The 18,631-nt window shown below is 42.1% G+C and overlaps 2 protein-coding genes across 3 annotated transcripts; one reads left to right on the top strand and one right to left on the bottom strand.

The window, feature by feature from the left end:
• Positions 1 to 702: 702 nt before the first annotated feature.
• LOC125309550 (vicilin-like seed storage protein At2g18540) lies at positions 703 to 2,237 on the bottom strand. Its single transcript, XM_048266552.1, has 3 exons — positions 1,498 to 2,237; positions 1,251 to 1,379; positions 703 to 1,125 (listed from the first exon to the last, which is right to left on the bottom strand). Exons 1-3 carry the CDS (start codon positions 2,056 to 2,058, stop codon positions 793 to 795), a joined length of 1,023 nt encoding a protein of 340 aa, XP_048122509.1. The 5' UTR covers positions 2,059 to 2,237; the 3' UTR covers positions 703 to 792.
• A 1,157-nt stretch (positions 2,238 to 3,394) lies between these two features.
• Positions 3,395 to 15,305, top strand: sh3glb1a (SH3-domain GRB2-like endophilin B1a). Of its 2 annotated transcripts, XM_048266551.1 has the most exons (12): positions 3,395 to 3,605; positions 4,322 to 4,688; positions 5,822 to 5,963; positions 6,945 to 7,073; positions 7,374 to 7,507; positions 7,981 to 8,073; positions 8,376 to 8,465; positions 9,397 to 9,420; positions 12,003 to 12,092; positions 12,213 to 12,313; positions 13,260 to 13,476; positions 13,870 to 15,305. In XM_048266551.1, the coding sequence occupies exons 2-12, from the start codon at positions 4,626 to 4,628 to the stop codon at positions 13,975 to 13,977; spliced, it is 1,191 nt and encodes a 396-aa protein (XP_048122508.1). In that variant the 5' UTR covers positions 3,395 to 3,605; positions 4,322 to 4,625; the 3' UTR covers positions 13,978 to 15,305. The 2 variants fall into 2 exon arrangements, with proteins under 2 accessions (XP_048122508.1, XP_048122507.1); XM_048266550.1 differs by lacking the exons at positions 8,376 to 8,465; positions 9,397 to 9,420 and having other exon boundaries at positions 3,422 to 3,605.
• The last annotated feature ends 3,326 nt before the right edge of the window (positions 15,306 to 18,631 follow it).

Below are 18,631 nucleotides of genomic sequence, written 5' to 3'. Positions count from 1 at the left end.
ATAAAAGTATGAAGTAGATTATATAGAAGTATGAAGTAGATTATAAAGTGGCAGAAGGGAACTGAATGGATTTCAGAAAGTCAAGAAGAGGATTCAATATCTTAGAAACTTTTGTGGTGGAGCCATGCAGCACAGCCCTCATTTTCTCTAGCTTAGAATAGGACAGTGACAGATTGTTGGTGGTGTGGAAGACTTCCATCTCAGTAAAAAAAATCTCCTAGCTAAGTGGCGAAAGCTATGAAGTCAGCCTTGTATTTGGGTGGAGGGTCTGAGAATAGGATCACAGGGTACATTTAATATAGATAGAATATTTAAAATCTCAGTCCAATAGCAGTGGTGAAAGGGGCAAGACAAGAACATATGAATTAAAGAGACGGGAGCTTGCTGGCATCTGTCACAGGGGGACTTATGTCTGGGTATATCAGAAAGCTTCTCCTTACTTCAATGAGTACGGTGGAGAATTTTAAACTGTATGAGTCCATGTTTAGCGTAGAGTTCACTGCTACTCTTAAATTACCTATTTGTGGATTTATTTTGATCCGCTAAGATAAAATATTCAGGATATAGGCTCTATAAAATCATAGGATTATGGATTCTTAGGTGTGGAAGTGAAAGAAGTCATGTTAACAAAATACTTAACAATTGCTTACTATCTTTTTCATTACTTGAACAAAGAACAGAAATAGCCCAGCAAAGATTGAGTTAATATTAAAAATAATATATTAATATTTATTATCAATGTAAATAAATAATTCAGAAAACTATTCAGTTCGCATCCTCCTCTGTTGTGGATTATTTCCTCCAACAACAGAATGTGGGCTGGCTGGACTTGGCCCTCTCTTCTCTTGCTCTCTTCTTCTCCAGCTTCTCGGCCTCCTTTCTCTCCTTGGCTTCCTTTCTCTGCTTCTCCTTCAGCTCAGCCTTCTGGACTTTCTCCAGTGCTTTCCTTGTCTTTTCCTCTAACTTCACCTTCTTTTTCATTGCAGCAGCTCTAAGCTTCTCCTGCTTTTTAAGGGCCTCAGTCATGTGACGCTCCATCTTTTTATCAAACTCCACATCGATCTCTCCCTTGAGCGTCTGATCTTGAACAATGACGTCTTCAATTTGCTTGCGGTTGATGAAACTCTGTGAACAAAAATAATGATGATTAAGTTAATAATCAGGTTAATAATGATCAAGATTATAGCCTAATGTTCTAAGCAGTCATTGTTTAATTGCAGCTTTTTCATGTCAGCTGTGTGTTCAGGTACCTGGAGGCCATCATTGAGGCACACCCTGTTGTCTTGGAGTTTCCTCCATTGGTCCCTCATCATCCATGTTTCAAAAACCATAGGTGCTCTCTCGGTGCCACTGGCTCCTTGAGTTGACTCACCTGATACCTGAGAAAACAAGCACAACATTTTCTCAGTTTTCCTCTGTTGTGTAGGATAAAAGAACATATCTTTAGAGGATCAACTAGACTATGTGAAATGTCAAGTTAAAAGTGACATTTCTCACCATCCATTTGTCTGCATGGCTCTTCAGCTCCTGCAGCAACCTTTGCTTCAGGATTGCAGCAGTCAGAGCCGTTGATAAGGTGCAGCTCTCCCTTTCTCTGGTCCATCTGTCCCACCTCGCGGACTCTGCAATCATGCGCTCTGTCTCCTTGGCCATCATTTTGTCGTAGTCTTCCTCCTCCTTCATCTCCAGGAGGAACACTGCCCTCTTGTGGTCTTTCTCCAGAGCAACAAGTTTCTTTCTCTCCATCTCAAGCTCCTCAGCCCTTCTGTCCACATCGGACTGCAAGCGTGAGTAGGCGTCGCGGTGCTTCTCCTGTAAATCGCGTTTGCTAGCCTCTCCAGCCGCTTCCATCCTCTCCCTTTCCCTTTGCCACTCCTCCACCTGCGCCTTCCTGGCATGCTCCATCTCCGTGAGATCCTGGAGAAGCTTCTCCAGAGTGGCCTTCAGGATGTTCTCTTTCTCCTGTGCCTCCTCAGTCATGTCAGCGAGAAACAGCTGCAGCTCCTCGGCCCCGGCGGGACTCAGGGTTGCTCTCAGATGCTCGCTAAGTTGATCCATGTAGAAATTGCAGTAATACCAATGCTCTCGTCTCTTTGTGAAATCGTGCTCAGAATGTGTGATACTGAAGAAGTGTGTGGCTTTATATACCCATCGAACGTTGATAACATTCTGAATTGGAGTGGAATTTTGAAATGGAGTGGAATTAAGAATACTCAGTGTGTGTGACTGTGTGTGTGTAGGCTACGTAATAGTAGCTAGCAAAGATTCTAACTCTAGAATCTTTTGGTAGCTAGGCTGCTTGAAAAATAAAAAATGCATTGACATATGCTGCTTGATGAGGTTTGCACCACCATGAAGCCGAGAAACATTTACCACCCAAAGCGACACGTTTGTTAATCTGTTCTCGTTTTGTAAAAGGTTGTCACATAGGCCCAGATAGGCTATAGACATTGCATCATTGTAAAGCAGCAAATTAGGAGACCAAGGCTATCTTTATATGGCTCTGGGATAGGCTACCAAAGACATGTAGCCTACGTTTAGGCCTATCAGTCTTTTCTCGTTTTCAAAAAAACATTGGAGAGTTTATTGTCGCTAATTAAAAATTGTGATTAGGCCTACTATGGAAAGCTGCGCTATTTTACGTGTAACAACGTAGCCTAATAGGCTAAAAACGAGATGGGAACGAAGTGAAGGTCAAAGCTAGTGAGCAAATTACTCTACTTTGCTCTTATATGAGTTTGCTCATATTTTTCGGGGATTGAAGAGGGGAAATGTGAAGTAAGGAGTAATGAGTCTAATAAGCGTTAAGACATGAGTTAGGGAACAAAAGTGCAGTAGCCAGTCGTCGACAGTTGGGCGCTCTAGTGGGCAGAAGCCAGATATATTTTTTAGCCCTGGCTTTTATCAGGAAATAAAACTAGGACTACTGAATGTAATATTACAGTCAGTGAAAAGTACAAATATTAGGCCTACTTAGTTGAAAAATGTGTACACAATATAGGCCCAAAATGAAGTATAACTGAACAAATGAAAAACATTTTAGACCAATAGTGGCAAAATATTGGGCAATTTCTCAGATAGCAAGAGGCTGTCGGACCACTGTCGGTTCATTGGGGGCATAGCTGGCGGTCCGCTGGCATTTTGCTCATCGGTTCATTTTTTTCGTTTTTTTTCAGTTACACTCCATATATCCTTTTATTAACTTTTCTTATGATTCATGACAAGTTAAATTTTAAAAATGTATGCCACCGGCGGCATAAGCCCTCACGGGTGGGGTGAACAGTGAAGTGAAGCTCAGTATGTCTTTCTTCACGCACACACACACTGACACACACACACTCACTAACTCACGCACACGACACAATCCCTCTGTGCACCATGACATGTCTTGATGTCCATGACTAAGCGGTACTCTGGATTTGAGAGTGCAGTGTTGAATGTGCTTTATCCCACTAACCTGTTCCTGCAGTCGGAGCACCTGAACAGGCGAGCGCAGCCCCTACTGCACCACGACTCCCAGGAGACGGAGGTGATGGAGGAGAGCATCCTGCAGCCAGAGAGCCACAGCTCCGAGGCCGAGGAGATGGAGACCTGGACTCTGCTCGGTGAGCCCACACACACATCTTCACATCTCACATCAAGATTCATGGCCAAGCAGGGCTCTATAAAGCACCTTACATTATCGTACTATATAAAATCGAGTGGAATTGTCTGCTGCTGTGGATATGATCACATTTTTATATTCTTTTTATGTTTTTATGATATCACAAATATTTGAACTGGAGTTGTGTTGCTTATGGCAGCCATTTAGATTAGATTAGGTTAAAATGTATTGTCATTTAGCAGAATACAGGTACAGAGCCAATGAGATGACATCCAACCACAAGTGCAAAAGAAGCATTACATAACGAAGTGCAGGTTGAGTATAGTATTCTGTGCAGTTAGGCCTATGTAGACACGATTGAGCTTAATTATGTACAACAGTGTATAGTTAGATAAATACAGGTTTTCCAGATGACATGTCTCAGTGACAGGAGTATAGAGGGTTATGTACAGAGAGTATCTGAGATCATCAGAGAGTTCATGAATCACTTTTAAAAAAGACATATAGGCTGGCTCCTATTGATCTGGCCTAGGCCTATTGATCTGCAGCTGCAGCACCCCTGTCGTTAGGGGAGGGGAGGGGGGGTAATTAGGCCCATTATTACACGTATAATTGTCAGGCTAATTTGAAAATATAGCAATTGTACATTGTAATGTAGAAACAATGACGGTTTACGCATAACTTAGGCTAACACTGTCTTTCTCTTGAGCTACATAGGCCTAAGGCTGAAACTGTCTTCGTGGCAAGTCAAAGACCTCAGACAGCCTAACGAAAAATACGCACTTCCCTCAAATGTAGTTTGAGTCAGGCCCTCCTCCCTTCTGCCACCGTCCGACGTACCAAACAACTGTAATCCCACATACAGTGAAGCGATTGTGGTGGGAGGGATTGCCCTGTCTACTCTGAATTGCAAAAAATAAAATATCACTCTGTATCTTACGTACATTTTAATGTCATTGTATCCCTGACCTTGTATGGACAAGTTTTCGGCTGATAGCTGACTTTCAAAACAAGAAAAATCATGGATTTTAACGTCAAAAGATTTGCAGCGGACGCCGGTACTTTCCTCAGTCGCGCAGTTCAGGTAAATAAATGCAAGTCGACGGTCTATTGAAACTACTGGTGAAAGTGTTACTGATGCTTTCCTATCAAGTCGGGTGTGACCGACACATTTTTACTGCAATTATGGCAGGACTGAGAATAACTCCATCATGGCCTTTCAGTTGAAGGAAGTGTTTACAACTTTGCTAATGTGTTAGCTAATTTACGAGTTATAAAAGTTCATGAAATGATTTGCTAACGTTAGTTTGCTAGCTAGTTAGCTATCATGCTACATTAGTATCACATATGCAACTTCTGTTGTTTTTTTACTCCCATTCCTAAATGCGACATCGAATCAAGCCCTAGAGCATGGGTTGATTACATTTAACAGTTGTTTTTAGCCTCAAAAAGCTAACGATAGCCTTGACAAAAAGTCCTGGGATAGCAAACTCAGCACATCCGGTTTCTTTGAGCAAGCTGTGATTGTATCGTTAGCCTAATGATAGTTGGTGGTAGGCTAGCATACAGGCTAATATTACTGGTTTCCTTGTCAAACCAAACCTCTTTGATTTAATGAATGATTCCTTGACGGCAACATTGAAGGCTTACATTCTTTCTATATGAATGTAATGTGTGAATGTGTAAACAAAATGTTCAAGCTGGACAACTAACCACCTCTAACTCTAACTAACTAGCATAAGCTCTAGGCTAGTTAGCTCAGCCAGAAAGCTGTGTAGCGTAGCTACTATTTTAGCGTTCATCTAGTTTGCTATCTGCTAATGTTAGGTAGGCTAAAGACAACCTCGCCTAATGCAAGCTAAATGTATTGATTTACCTAACGTTGTTTATCTGACAATATCAAGTAATCGCTTGTTATGTGTCTCAGTACAAACATAGGAAGGCAACATTACGACCCTACCTAGTTGTAAATTAAATCTCAAACTTATCTGCAATACTCACACCACTGCAAGTATTTAGGATAGACATTTAGTTAGGCAGCAACAAGTAATGTTCAGTTAACGTTACTGTTCGTCGAACTTTGCGACATAATAGCTGTTAACTTTGCCTACTGTATATTGCTATAACTATTCAAGTAATTCCTTGTAAACGAAATTATGTAGGCTACTGCACCCGAGATTCACTCTAAAGTGTCTGATACTGTCGACCCACCCACAGTTCACCGAAGAAAAATTCGGACAGGCAGAGAAAACAGAGTTGGACGCGCATTTGGAGAACCTTCTGGGCAGAGCAGAATGCACCAAGCACTGGACAGAACGGATAATGAAGCAAACTGAAGTCCTACTACAGCCAAATCCAAGTAAAATACTTCACACTGCACTGAAGTTAATATGCACTTTACATCCTTCATATACCCTTGAAAAGACCAGGCATACATTTCTAGTGGGAGATCGGCATGGATATCTAGTGTGAGATCACTCTGACAACGAATTTGCAGCACTGTGTGACAGTATTTCCATAAAAAGGATTTTAATCCTTATGGCACCGGTCAGTATTGTGTTCCGGTAGAGGCCCACAAATAACTCATATAGCCTATCAATAAAATGCATAAAATAATTTTTTTTTTAACATCCTTAGTCTGTTAATTTGGGCAGTCCACAGCCTGATATTTATTCATAATTCATCACACAAGAGTTAAGCAAAACTTCAGCCTACTTCAAATGTCCTAAGCAGCAGTGGACACAGCTGCTCACTCTCCCCAAAAACTTACACAGAGCTGTCACATGGCTACACTCGGAGACAGCAACTGGGGGCCCATCTAGCATGCTGACAGGAGCAGCTGATCTACACACAAAAGCATCTCTGACACCTGCCTACTGTTTGTTTGTCCAGTCCTAAGAGAATTCACTATCATTTCACAAACTGCAGCCTCCCATCTGTGTTGCTTTCCTTTCAAAGCAGCAAGAAAGGAGTTTGCAGAATTTGTTGGAGTTTAAGTTGTACATTTGGTCTCTTCTTTACCTTCATTGAGTGGTGCTACTTTGTAATGTAAACTTCTGAATTGAAAATTCAGGATCCTTTAAAAAATATGTTTTGTATCTTAATAGAATAAGTGGATACTGTTATTATGTGTCATGTCATTCAGAGCTTTCTGTTTCATGCAGCCCTGGTAATATAACCCCCAACTCCCCCAACAAATGAATACCTATGGATTTAAAATGTGATGTCATTGAAGTGCCTGTGGGTGTAATTGCAGGTGTCCCAATGCTTTTGTCTGTATAGTGTATGACTCCTGGCTTTCACCTAATTGAGTTACTTTCTGTCCAACTACTCCATACAGATGTGAGGATAGAGGAATTCTTTTATGAGAAACTTGAGAAAAAAGTGCCAACTCGGGTGAACAACCATGAGCTGCTCGGCCAGTCCATGATCGATTCTGGGAACGAGTTTGGACCAGGAACAGCCTATGGTAATCATTAAAACACCTTAGCGTATTTTGGATGAACATGTACAGTATTTGAATCAGCAGCAAATCTATATAAACTGTCCTACATTTCCAGGACATCAAGTTCTAAGGCCCTGTTTCGGCATTCAGGCGGGTGCTTAAGATTTCTGATAAGGCACAGACATCTTCCTTGATTTAAGCGCTTGTATTTCACAGAACCAGTTATACAAGTCATAAGAATACTGCATTTGTTTTATTATTATTATTATTATTCTGTGTTCAATGTTGTGTCTTTGTCTTGTTGCCCTGGTCTTGTTACTATAGGCAACGCATTGATTAAATGTGGAGAGACAGAGAAACAGATTGGTGGAGCTGAGAGAGAGTTTATCCAAAGCTCTGCCATCAACTTCCTGACACCTTTTCGGAATTTCCTTGAGGGCGATTTTAAGACTATCTTGGTGAGTAACTGATCTTTGCAGTCTGGGTTATGGGCAAAATTATATGAATATATAGTGCTGTGTAAATGATGGGAATCTTACAGCTCATTGTTGTAATTCAACAAAAAGGTCTATTTAGTACTTCGAGGAGAGGAATACTTATACCTTTTAAGAGATGGTGTTTAAAATGTTTTTCTTACTAAAATTAGAATACCACGTGCATCCAAAGCTCAAGAACAGCATGGCCTTAATTTCATCTAAGCATACGTCCCAAGACTAATGTTTTTTTGTTAATGTTTTTCAATGTAGTTTATTATTTTTCTCTGATCAAAGCAGTAATATAGTTATGCGGTCACCAGACAGAGTTCCCTGTGACGCTGCAGATGAGTGATCTTGTCATTGTTTAACATAGACAGTTTAATGATCTTGTCATTGTTTAATGTAGACAGGTGTGAGCCTAACACCTTTGTTTGTTTAACCTTGTTTATCTTCAGAAAGAGCGCAAGCTACTTGCGAATAAGCGGTTGGATCTGGACGCAGCCAAGACGAGGCTAAAGAAGGCCCGGATGGCAGATGCCAGAGCCGTGGTGAGTGACTATGTCCGTGAAGCCGTGAAATAAAGCCAGAGGCAGCCCACAGGAACTCTTCCATAACCAGGAAGGAGTGAAAGCCATTTTCTGATGCCTGTCATTTGTGTCACGTTCTGCTGATGCCACAAGACCCCAAACCACGGCTCTGTGTGACAGCCAGCGTGAAGTCGGTTGGGATCTTCCCGAAGATGCTGCTGTTTTTGTTTCTCTGTGTAGTTGTAGTTTGAGGTGGCAGTGTCGTTTTTCTGTCCAGATCTGTCTTCCTCTGTTTTCCCTTGTCTTTCCCTCTCTCTCTTCAGTCTCACGGCTTCAGCCCTCCACCAGGGGATGTTGACTATTCAGCCAATTTCTTTTACATGGTGAACTTCCTTCATGTCAAATGGGAGAAGGTTTGTCTTGGTTTAAATGGTCTTAGAGGCCAGCATTTTGACCACAGGGGCTGCCTACTCATGCAGATTGATGCATTTCTTTTTCTGTCCCCTTTTCTCAGAGAAAAACTAAAAAAAACACCCTCCTTAAATGTATAACCTTGAGTTGTAGGGTGATGGTTATCAAGAACCATTTCTTGTTTTGCCTCAAAGCCGTTTTAGAGGTTTAATGTTGTTTGCCCAACATATCCCGTGACATTACAAAATTGTGCACCCACCCTTTGTTCCATTTGGTAAAAAAGAGAAGTGGACATTTTGCAAGAAGAAGGAAAAAACAGTACTCATCAGAATCTGCTCTGAACAGTACTCATCAGAATCTGCTCTGAACATTTTTAAAGGACATATATAGAAGTGCAGAAATCCTCTCCACTGAGGCAAAGCAGTATGTGTCTGATTTCTGTGCTCGGCATGTTTTTTTCTAAATGCCAAAGACATTTTTACCCATAATTGGACCTCCTGGCAAATAACATTATCACATGAATCTGTCTGCCATCCCCTAAGCTTGTGTAGAGCACATTTTACAGTAGGTCTTCATTATTACTAGATCATATGTCCTCAGTTACGTCGCCATTTTTCACTTGTTGGATAACTTTCAGATCCAACGCAGCAGAAGGCGGCAGTTGGTGTTTGTTTATTGGTGAAAATGTGGTGTTTTAGTGGTTGGTGTGATGGAGCTGTGTGTCTGTCTTTGCATAGCAAGTTATGTGTAGTTGTGTGGTAAGTAGTAGTAAGGTAACTTTGGTGCACATGTTGGTGTCCATGTGTGGCTTTTTCCTGACAGTCGGTGTCAACAACTGCTGCTCTAATCTCTATCTCTGTCTCTGTCTCTCTCTCTCTCTCTTTTCTTCTCTCTCTCCCTCCCTCTCTCACACTGGTTTCAAACGCTGAGCAGATGTGGGCAGAGGAAGTGACAAAGGTAAGAGGAATGCTCTTGGCCTTTGCTGGAAGGGCCTGTGCTTCTTGGCAGTTAGCCGTAGCCTGTAGCATGAGCTCAGCTCTGCGTCGCAGCCTCAGGCCCCCTCTTTAGCCACGCTCGCTCAGGTCCAGAACAATAGTGAAAAGCTGGAAGGAACCGGACGGCCGTCCCTACCATTGTGCAGCACACCAGCTGCCCCCAGTCAGCGTTTACAAGCTCCTTCCTGCGTTATTCTGGCCGGGCAGGTATCAGCGTGCTAACGCAGCGTTGGAGGATAGAGGTTAGAGGATAGAGTGTTGGCTCAGTGGGTTACTGCACCTCTGATGTTGGTCCACTTGTGGCTGCTTCATAGACTAATTGAAACTAAATGATGACAAAACAGAGGTACTTTTAGCTGGACCAAAACTAAAGCGAGACATTGTTCTTAGTAATCTGGGGAACTTGGCGCACCAGGTCAAACCAAAAGTAACAAGCCTCGGTGTCATCTTTAGATGCAGAGTTAAGTTTTAAGCCCCATATCAGTAAAGTTACTCAGACAGCCTATTTCCACCAGAGAAACATTGCCAAAGTGCGGCCCTTTTTAACTCAACAAGATGCAGAAAAACTAATTCATGCCTTTATCACTAGCAGGTTAGACTACTGCAATGCACTTTTCTCTGGTCTTCCCAAAAAACATCTAAAGAAATTGGCACTCATACAGAACTCTGCGGCTAGACTTTTAACTAAGACCAAGAAGAGAGAACACATCACCCCTGTGTTGGCTGAACTGCACTGGCTCCCTATTTCCTATAGAATTGATTTTAAGGTTATGTCAGAGAGGGTTAAAGCGGAGCGAGAGGCGCAAACGTTCGACAATTTCCGCGTTCGATTATTGCAAGGGGAGGGGGAAATCCCCCTTTATGCAGACCAGAGTAAACCCTCGCTGCACTAATGTCAATGGAGACTTGTGGAATTTTACCAATAAATTGGTCATTATGTCTTTCTGGATTTGTTGAGGGTTTTTTGGAAATTTGTGTCATAATCTGTAAGTGTTTGGGATCATTTCAAGCCTAAAAGTGTAATTTTTTAGCGTTCGGATTTGTGATAAAATAACTTAATATCAGACCATGCTGCTGCCAGTTAGTGTCCGGTTGTTAGCATGCTAGCTATCCTCTTAGCTAAGGTAAAATTTTAAACGGAGAAGTGTAAATTCTTTGTGTAATTTCTTTGAAATGACAACTAGCTGAATAACATTACTTACATTAGTTAAAGTGGATAGTTTATACTCAAGTGAATTTGCAACAGTATATTAAGTTTAAGCGAAGTCCTTCAACTACTAGTCACTTGTTAGCGCATAGCTGTATTGCCATAGTTACTCCCATCCACTTGTATAGCATTTTAAGCTAGCGTTAGCTAGCTAGCTAGCTCGGTTCACATGACTAATTAAATTATTCATATCATGTCCTAAAGAATGATTCATTGGTATCATACATGATTATAGACAATAATACTGTGAACACAATTAGGTTTATCTGTTCTTATTGCTTATTAAGAGAGAAAGTTTATTTAGTGACGTAAGGTGACACTCCCACTTATGCAGACCGGAACTGTCCCGTTTTGCTCCCATAGTAACGAATTACGTTGCTCTATCTTGCTAGTAATCAAGGATCTTTGGTTATGTTAATTACTTATTAAAGCTCTGAATGGCATAGCACCTTCATATATCTCTGAGCTTTTAATATCTTATCAACCACAAAGGAAACTTAGATCATCCCATTCTAATCTTTTAATCGTACCCAAAGGGCTTCACAAGCAAAGTGGAGAAGCTGCTTTTATCCATTATGCCCCAAAACTATGGAACACCCTGCCTCTGTACATCAAGCAGGCGAGTTCAGTAAATATTTTTAAAAAAGATCTGAAAACATACCTGTACAGGAAAGCTTTTAGTTAACTCATCTTATCCTGTAGACCACTTTTTCAGATTATTCTACATCTGCTGCCATTGGAGGGCGCAGCCAGCCAGAAGCAGATGGGCTCCCCCTATTAAGTCAGGTTCTGCTCAAGGTTTCTTCCTGGAATATGGGAGTTTTTCCTTGCCACAGTTGCCATATGGCGTGCTTATGGGGGGTAAAGGGTTAAGGCTGCCAGTCTTATGACATGTTATTTTTGCTGAGGGGATCATAAACGGCCCCAGCAATGAAGAAAAGTGATTAATAATGACTGACTGACTATTATTGTGTTACATGCTTCAAATGTAAAGCACTTTGAGCTGCATTCTGTGTATGAAAGGTGCTATACAAATAAAGCTTATTATTATTATTATTATTATTATTATTGTGATCTTAATGTGTCAAATGGATTGTGTCATCTCTCCTCTCTCACTTCATGCCTGTGCTGTTGTTTGAGTTATCCATCGTACATTGCACAGGACTGATGTGCCTCATGTGACAGGACATTTTCCCGTTATGAGTGTCATGAGTTTTGGGCCATCTGAGTTCTGACTATCTCCCATCCCCCATCTCTCTCTCTCCCCTGCTCCCTTCATCTCTCTCTCTCTCTCTCTCTCTCTCTCTCCCCTCCCCCTTCTCTCTTCTGTCTCTCAGGCAGAGCAGGACTTGAGGATGACTCAGAGTGAGTTTGACCGACAGGCGGAGATCACCAGGCTTCTCCTCGAGGGAATCAGCAGCACTCATGTAAGTGCCGCAAGAGTCAATGCCATACCGTCCCTAATCTTAGCACCCCGACCACTAAACACCAGGGGATGCCCCCTCCCCCCAACCTAGTTTCACCCACATTTGGCCTTCTCCCAACAGGCACACCATCTGCGCTGCTTGAATGACTTTGTGGAGGCTCAGACCACATACTATGCACAGTGTTACCAGTACATGGTTGACCTGCAGAAGCAACTTGGAAGGTACATTACTCAGCACAGTTCCCAACTTTCTATTGACCCGACCACATGTAGCCTTGTTATGCTAAGTCATTTGGTATGTGTGCATACACTCTGTTAGTTCACATCAGTTAGTAACCACCATGCTGTCATCCATCTGAAGTTTCATAAATGGTTATGGTTATGAGTGTTACATGCTCTCATAACCATAATGGTTATGGTTATGGGATTTGGCAGACGCCTTTGTCCAAAGCGACACACAAATGCAAAAATAACATAATATTTAAAATTTAACAGGGAACAGATTAGAATGTTGGTCAAACTATAATAAGAATAAATGTGGTCAAAATGACATGTCAACACTCAGAACATTTTGCTTCACTTTGTGTGATACTATAGATGTGATGAGTAGGGCAACCCTTCTGTATACTGCCCACTTTTATTAGTCATGAAATCTCATGAGTTATGAACGGTAGCCAGTGACTGCCAGACACTTAAAATGCAGCAATCACAGATCTATTTTGGGTAGTAATAAAAAGAATGGCTTGAATTCTATTATCAGTTTATTCTATTAATTACGTTTCTGCTGTGTAGCCTAGAGCAAGTCTTGCATATATCGTTATAATATGGGGACTGGATAATTTAACAAAAGATGAAAAACTCTGGGTTAATGTATGCATGAGGGGTCATGTAACATTGTAGTTAAAGTGAAATAAATACACATGTATAAATGTACTGTTTATTTATAGCAGCACCGATGTTGAATCTCGTGTCTCGTGTCCTGCGGTTTATACACAATGTGGCTAATGCACAGGGAATTACTAGAGTCACCTGCAGAGAGAGAAGATAGTCAGAAGTGGAAAATAGATTGTGGTCTTACTAACTATGAGGGTATACCTAGCCTTACCTCAACTTAGTGTGTCCCTCACAGTAGCCTCACCCTGTGTGTGTCCTCCCTCTCCTCCTTTAGCTTCCCTTCCTCATTCGCCTCTAACAACAACCAGTCGTCGGTGAGCGGGGGTGCCAGTGTGTTGGTGCCCACCCTCCCGCTGTCGTCCTCTTTGCCTGCTGGCCGCAGCTCATCGGCCTTCAACGAGCTGCGCAGCTGCAGTGGCAGCCGTAAGGCCCGCGTGCTCTATGACTACGACGCCGCCGGCAGCAGCGAGCTCTCCCTGCTGGCAGACGAGGTGGGTGACGGGCCGCCACACACAGCAGATAGGTGCTAGTGGCTTTTACACCCTAGCAGATGGGTGCTAATGTGTGAGCTACAGGTGACAATATAGAGGAGATACAAATGCCTTGCAAATTAAGAAAGAATTAAATTTAATAAGCTTAAAACTTGTGGAGAAATGTTTCGGTCCCAAAATGTATTATATATATAAACTTATTTGACTGTAAAGAATCATTGTCTGGATTATATGCAAAAGGATGAGTTCTATCAGTTATATAAATTCTCAAAGTAATAACTGGCAAGGACTTCAACTTCAAAAGCATGGATCCAGAGTAGTTTTGTTTGTAGAATTGTTGTACTGACTGAGTACCTTGTTCCACACATGCATGTTTATCTTTGTCTCTTTCAGGTGATCATGGTTAGCAGTGTCCCAGGGATGGATCCTGATTGGTTGATGGGAGAGCGCGGGAACCAGAAGGGAAAAGTGCCAATCACTTACCTGGAGCTGCTGAACTAGGCCCTGGGTAGGACTGGAGTCCTGAGTACCTGATGGATAGCCACAGCACAGCCAAGCATAATCCAGCCCCGATCTCATATTTATAATAATAATTAATGATAATAATAACTCGTATGCAACTGTGCTTTTTTAGCGGTGCTTTTTTGTCTGTTTTGTGCCATCTGGTTGAGGGACAACTCTGCTGCCTCTAACCACCACACTGGGAGCTTGATGGGGTCCGTCCCACCAAACATCTCAGAGCCCCCCCCGACCCTGCACCCTACTCAACACCCCAAAAGTGTTTACAAATCATTTATGCAGATGACGTGTTGGTTTTTGGAATAGTGATTTAGGTGTGATTGACTGCTACTTGCTTCATTAAGGGGCAGTGAAATGCAGGGGGAAAAGGGGGGTGTTGAATGTGTTAACTATGATATTTTTTTTTTCCGAGAGAGATAACATGTAAGCACTTGAATGTAAAGAAAGACTGAAAGCTTGAGATTGATTTTTATTTCTTTTTCTTTTCATTCTGAGAAGTCTTAGTATAAGTGGGACTGCTTTGAGAAGTCTGTGCCTCTGAGAGAAAGGCTGAGAAAGAGCTGCGTTCCTCCCAGAGGAACCTTTTTTCCAGGGTTGACCATATCAGTATCTTGAAAGAGAGCCTTCTCTGAATTCCTTTAGATTAAGGAGTAGAGACAGCAGGTCATCAATTACATTTCGGGCTCCATTGCTTTAGTACCGTGCCTTTGGTATGGCCGGATAGGCTAGAGGTCTTACATAAATTACAACACTTAAACCTCTGGATTTAAATGCCTTAACTGCACCAGAACTCTTTGTTCCTGCCATTTCAAGTTAGGCATAATGAAATTAAAGAAGATGTTTTCCTCTTTTTCAAAAGACAAAAAAATATGGACCAACTTTTCACCATTGACCTTAATGACAAGAAGCACACTCCACCCCAGTAGGCCACCCTTCCCCCACCCCCCTCCTCTCAGGTTCAGTCGTCCGTAGGGTGTAGCTAATGCTCATGAGCACACAGGAAGTGCCTTAACGTATCCTTTAGCCTTATGTGTGCATATAGCACCGGGGTTCCTTACAGACAGTTTATTTAAAGAAAAGACATGGTCTTAACCCTCAGTACTAACTTTTCCTACATCGTATTCTCCCCTTACTCTTCTACTCTATATTCAATTCGATTCATTGGTTTCTTATCTTAATTATATAACAGCTGAAGAAAACAGGTTATCCATTGTTAATGGCCTCTTTTGTCTTTTGTTAAGTTGTTTTCATAGATTGTTGTAAAGAATGTAAGCATTATGTATTAAAGACCCTTGTGGTATATCCTTTTATGGTTTTATTGTGTGTGTGAATTTGTATGACATATGTATTGATACTTAACTATTTCTAGTTGCCATTCTAAAGGTTACGTCCTGTATGTCCACAGGGTGTTGTGAAACAACTGTCCAGTAGAGGTCAGACCACAGTTAAGGAAATTTTGAACATTACACATATAGATCATCAGGTTTTCTAAATATAAACTCTCAGTTATTTATTTGTCCTACTTCATATTATCTTAAGTAAGTAGCTAGTTAAGTAGCTAGTTCGGCTTTTACAGAAGCCACACACAGCTAAAAATAAAGAAATTTGGGCAGCCGTGGTCCACTGGTTAGCACTCTGGACTTGCAACCGGAGGGTTGCCGGTTCGAGCCCCGACCAGTGGGCTGCGGCTGAAGTGCCCTTGAGCAAGGCACCTAACCCCTCACTGCTCCCCGAGCGCCGCCGTTGAAGCAGGCAGCTCACTGCGCCGGGATTAGTGTGTGCTTCACCTCACTGTGTGCTGAGTGTGTTTCACTAATTCACCGATTGGGTTAAATGCAGAGACCAAATTTCCCTCACGGGATCAAAAAAAGTATATATACTTATACTTACTTACTTAAATGATTTGTGGAAGTAATTTAATTTCAGAAGTCACCATGGCCCTGGAACAAGTTTCAGGTGTCAACATGAGTAATAACTGAAGTAGCCAAAAATAAAAAGAGCAGCTTGCAAACATGGAAATGAAGCCTGTTTGAAACAAGTCCACAAACATACGGCCGAGTTAAGTCTCAAAAAAACTTTAGGGTGATATGATTTGTAGCATCATGCAATACATTGACTACAGATGTGATTTAACCCACGGTGGTCATACTTCAGGGGGAAAAAATCAGTGGTCTGTCACATTGTGATTCAGTATATATATGATTGTTCTAAAACATAAGGAACTTCAGTAATGTGTGTATTGGTGGGTTTTCCATAATATATGGTTCTTGGAACTCAGACTATATTCTATAATTAGAAATTATCAATCAACAATATATGTGAATGATCATTCTGCGTAATGTCAGGATGTTTAGCGTATGTGTGTGTGTGTGTGTGTGGGGGGGGTCTTTTGACAGAATATGTGGTTGGTCTTGTGAGGGTTAAGAGGAAGTGCAGCTGCGTAAGGGCCAAGAGCTTCCTGTTTGCTGCTGGAGCAAGCACTCTCCAGCTGCCCGTTACCCAACCCCCCTCATGCTGAAGAAGGGACGCGGGGCCACATTAAGTGTGCGGCTCCCTCCCACGTGTACAGGCCTAAGCGGAACAGAGCCACAGTGTGCCATCTGCTCGCACCATCGCCGGCCCCTACCCCTCACACTCCTTCTTGTGACCATTTCACACTGACCTGTGGGCTTCGATTCTCAGTGGAAACATCACAGGTAAAAACCCAAACATCAGCACTCCGATAAAAAAGGATATCTGTCATCATGTGTGGAGATAAATAATCAGTGTGAGAGTAAGGGAGGGTGCTGTTAAGTATTAAGATGAACAATGCACATACAGTAAGTGTATGAAGGTAGATATAAATCATGAATACATATCAGAGGTTTGAGTTATTGGAGTTTCATCCCCTCATTCAAAAATAAGAATTCGAAGGCATCGGTTCACAGAAAGATAACTTACTGAAGCAAATTTCACAGGCCAACAGCACACCGACCACGGCTCTCTTCGTAATTTTCTCTGGTAAGATAAGAGAAGTGCATTTCCTCTTTCTGAGCGTGTGACCGTAAAATATCTCTAGATGTGCTATTTTTTACATACACTAAATGGGAGTTGACATCTTTCAATTGCTCAATGTCAGAATTTTTCTGCTGATGGTGAGAAAAAATTCTCACGTAATAGACTTAAACCCATCTGCTAAGTTACCGGTACACAATCTACAAAATTAATGAAATGCTTAAATGAGAGCCCTTTAAGACACTGTTGTGTCAATCAAGACTCTTGTGCTGTGAATGTCTCAATGATTTGAAAGCCCATCAGATGGCTTGCACCTCTATGTAAAGCTCTCATAGTTTCTCTTTCAGTCTCTCCCTTCCTCCCTCTCTCTCTCTTTGTGTGTGTGTGTGTGTCTTGCTCTGTTCAAACCACCATGACCCAGAGCATCACCACAGTGGTATTCTGGTTACACTCTGGGTTAGCCTGCACACACGGCACTTGCCGTAGGGAAGACACTCAGAAAGACCTCCAAGCGTTTGGCACTAACTTCTAGGAGTGTGGCCAACACATCTGCCATTTACCTTTTCACCCTGGCTCCCCTTCACCACCCCCACCCCCAAGACCCATCAGTAGACTCTTTTAAGCGAGACGGTTTGAGACAGAGAGAGAGAAAGGGACACGGACGTTAAGTCACACTTTCCACTAAAGGCGCTGGGTGATTGACATGGTACTCTCACATCGGTCTCTGTGAACATTTGCTGTGACCACACTGGATAATTTAATGTGGCGCACCACTGAAACTCAGGTCACAGTACCAACAGTAGGGTCGGACATCTATCCATCAGCTGATGGCCATTTTCTGTCGTGGGAGGATAGAGAGACTGTTTTGAGTATAGTGTGAACGCTTGCCACAGGGGACTTCAACACTTTTGAGAAATGAGAAATGTGAGAAAATAGACCACTATTCTAGTCTAACAGGATGACCACGTGAGACAGTGGAATTAGGGGTCAGTGAAGTGTCCTCTTTGGCCAGCAGCTGTAGCCGCCTTTATTCCCTGCAGCACATACTGGCGATAACATCAACCCCCCACCGTTTGCAGATTCAAAACTGGGCAGTTGCTGCACATCTCAGCGAAAACAGGAAATTTCAAGTTTCCTCTCCTACTTTTAGCAACCCGCTCTGCATCACCCAGGGCCTCAGCAAACTCAAACTCACACGCATTCACACACGGTACCTGCACACCGACCAGCAAGCCGCAAGATGCACTCGGCACGACCGCACGCTCTCAGCCTACTCCCGTGACACCAAAACTGAACCACACTCTGCTCTCGACCATGAGAACAGAGGGCACACCCTCACAGCTGGTGAAAATGTGGTGAATGATTATCTGATCACACCCTTTTGTTATTTCTTCTCTTCTTTACTTTTCTTTCAGTTTTACAATAACTCACAATGAACATTAACAATGATGACAGCAACCTATTGATCAAACATATATTCATTATTGATTAAATCTATTGATCATGGTATTTGTGATTCTTTCCTATCTTTCCTATCTACTCTGATTCAAGACAGTACCATGTTATTAGCCTACTGCTTTTGTACTTAATAACTTCTAACTTCAAGTCACTTCACTTCACTCACTTCAAGTGGTAAAACGAG

This window comes from Alosa alosa, chromosome 16 (assembly GCF_017589495.1).
Source record: "Alosa alosa isolate M-15738 ecotype Scorff River chromosome 16, AALO_Geno_1.1, whole genome shotgun sequence".
NCBI lineage: Eukaryota > Metazoa > Chordata > Actinopteri > Clupeiformes > Clupeidae > Alosa > Alosa alosa.
This window is presented reverse-complemented; position numbering and strand designations above follow the sequence as displayed.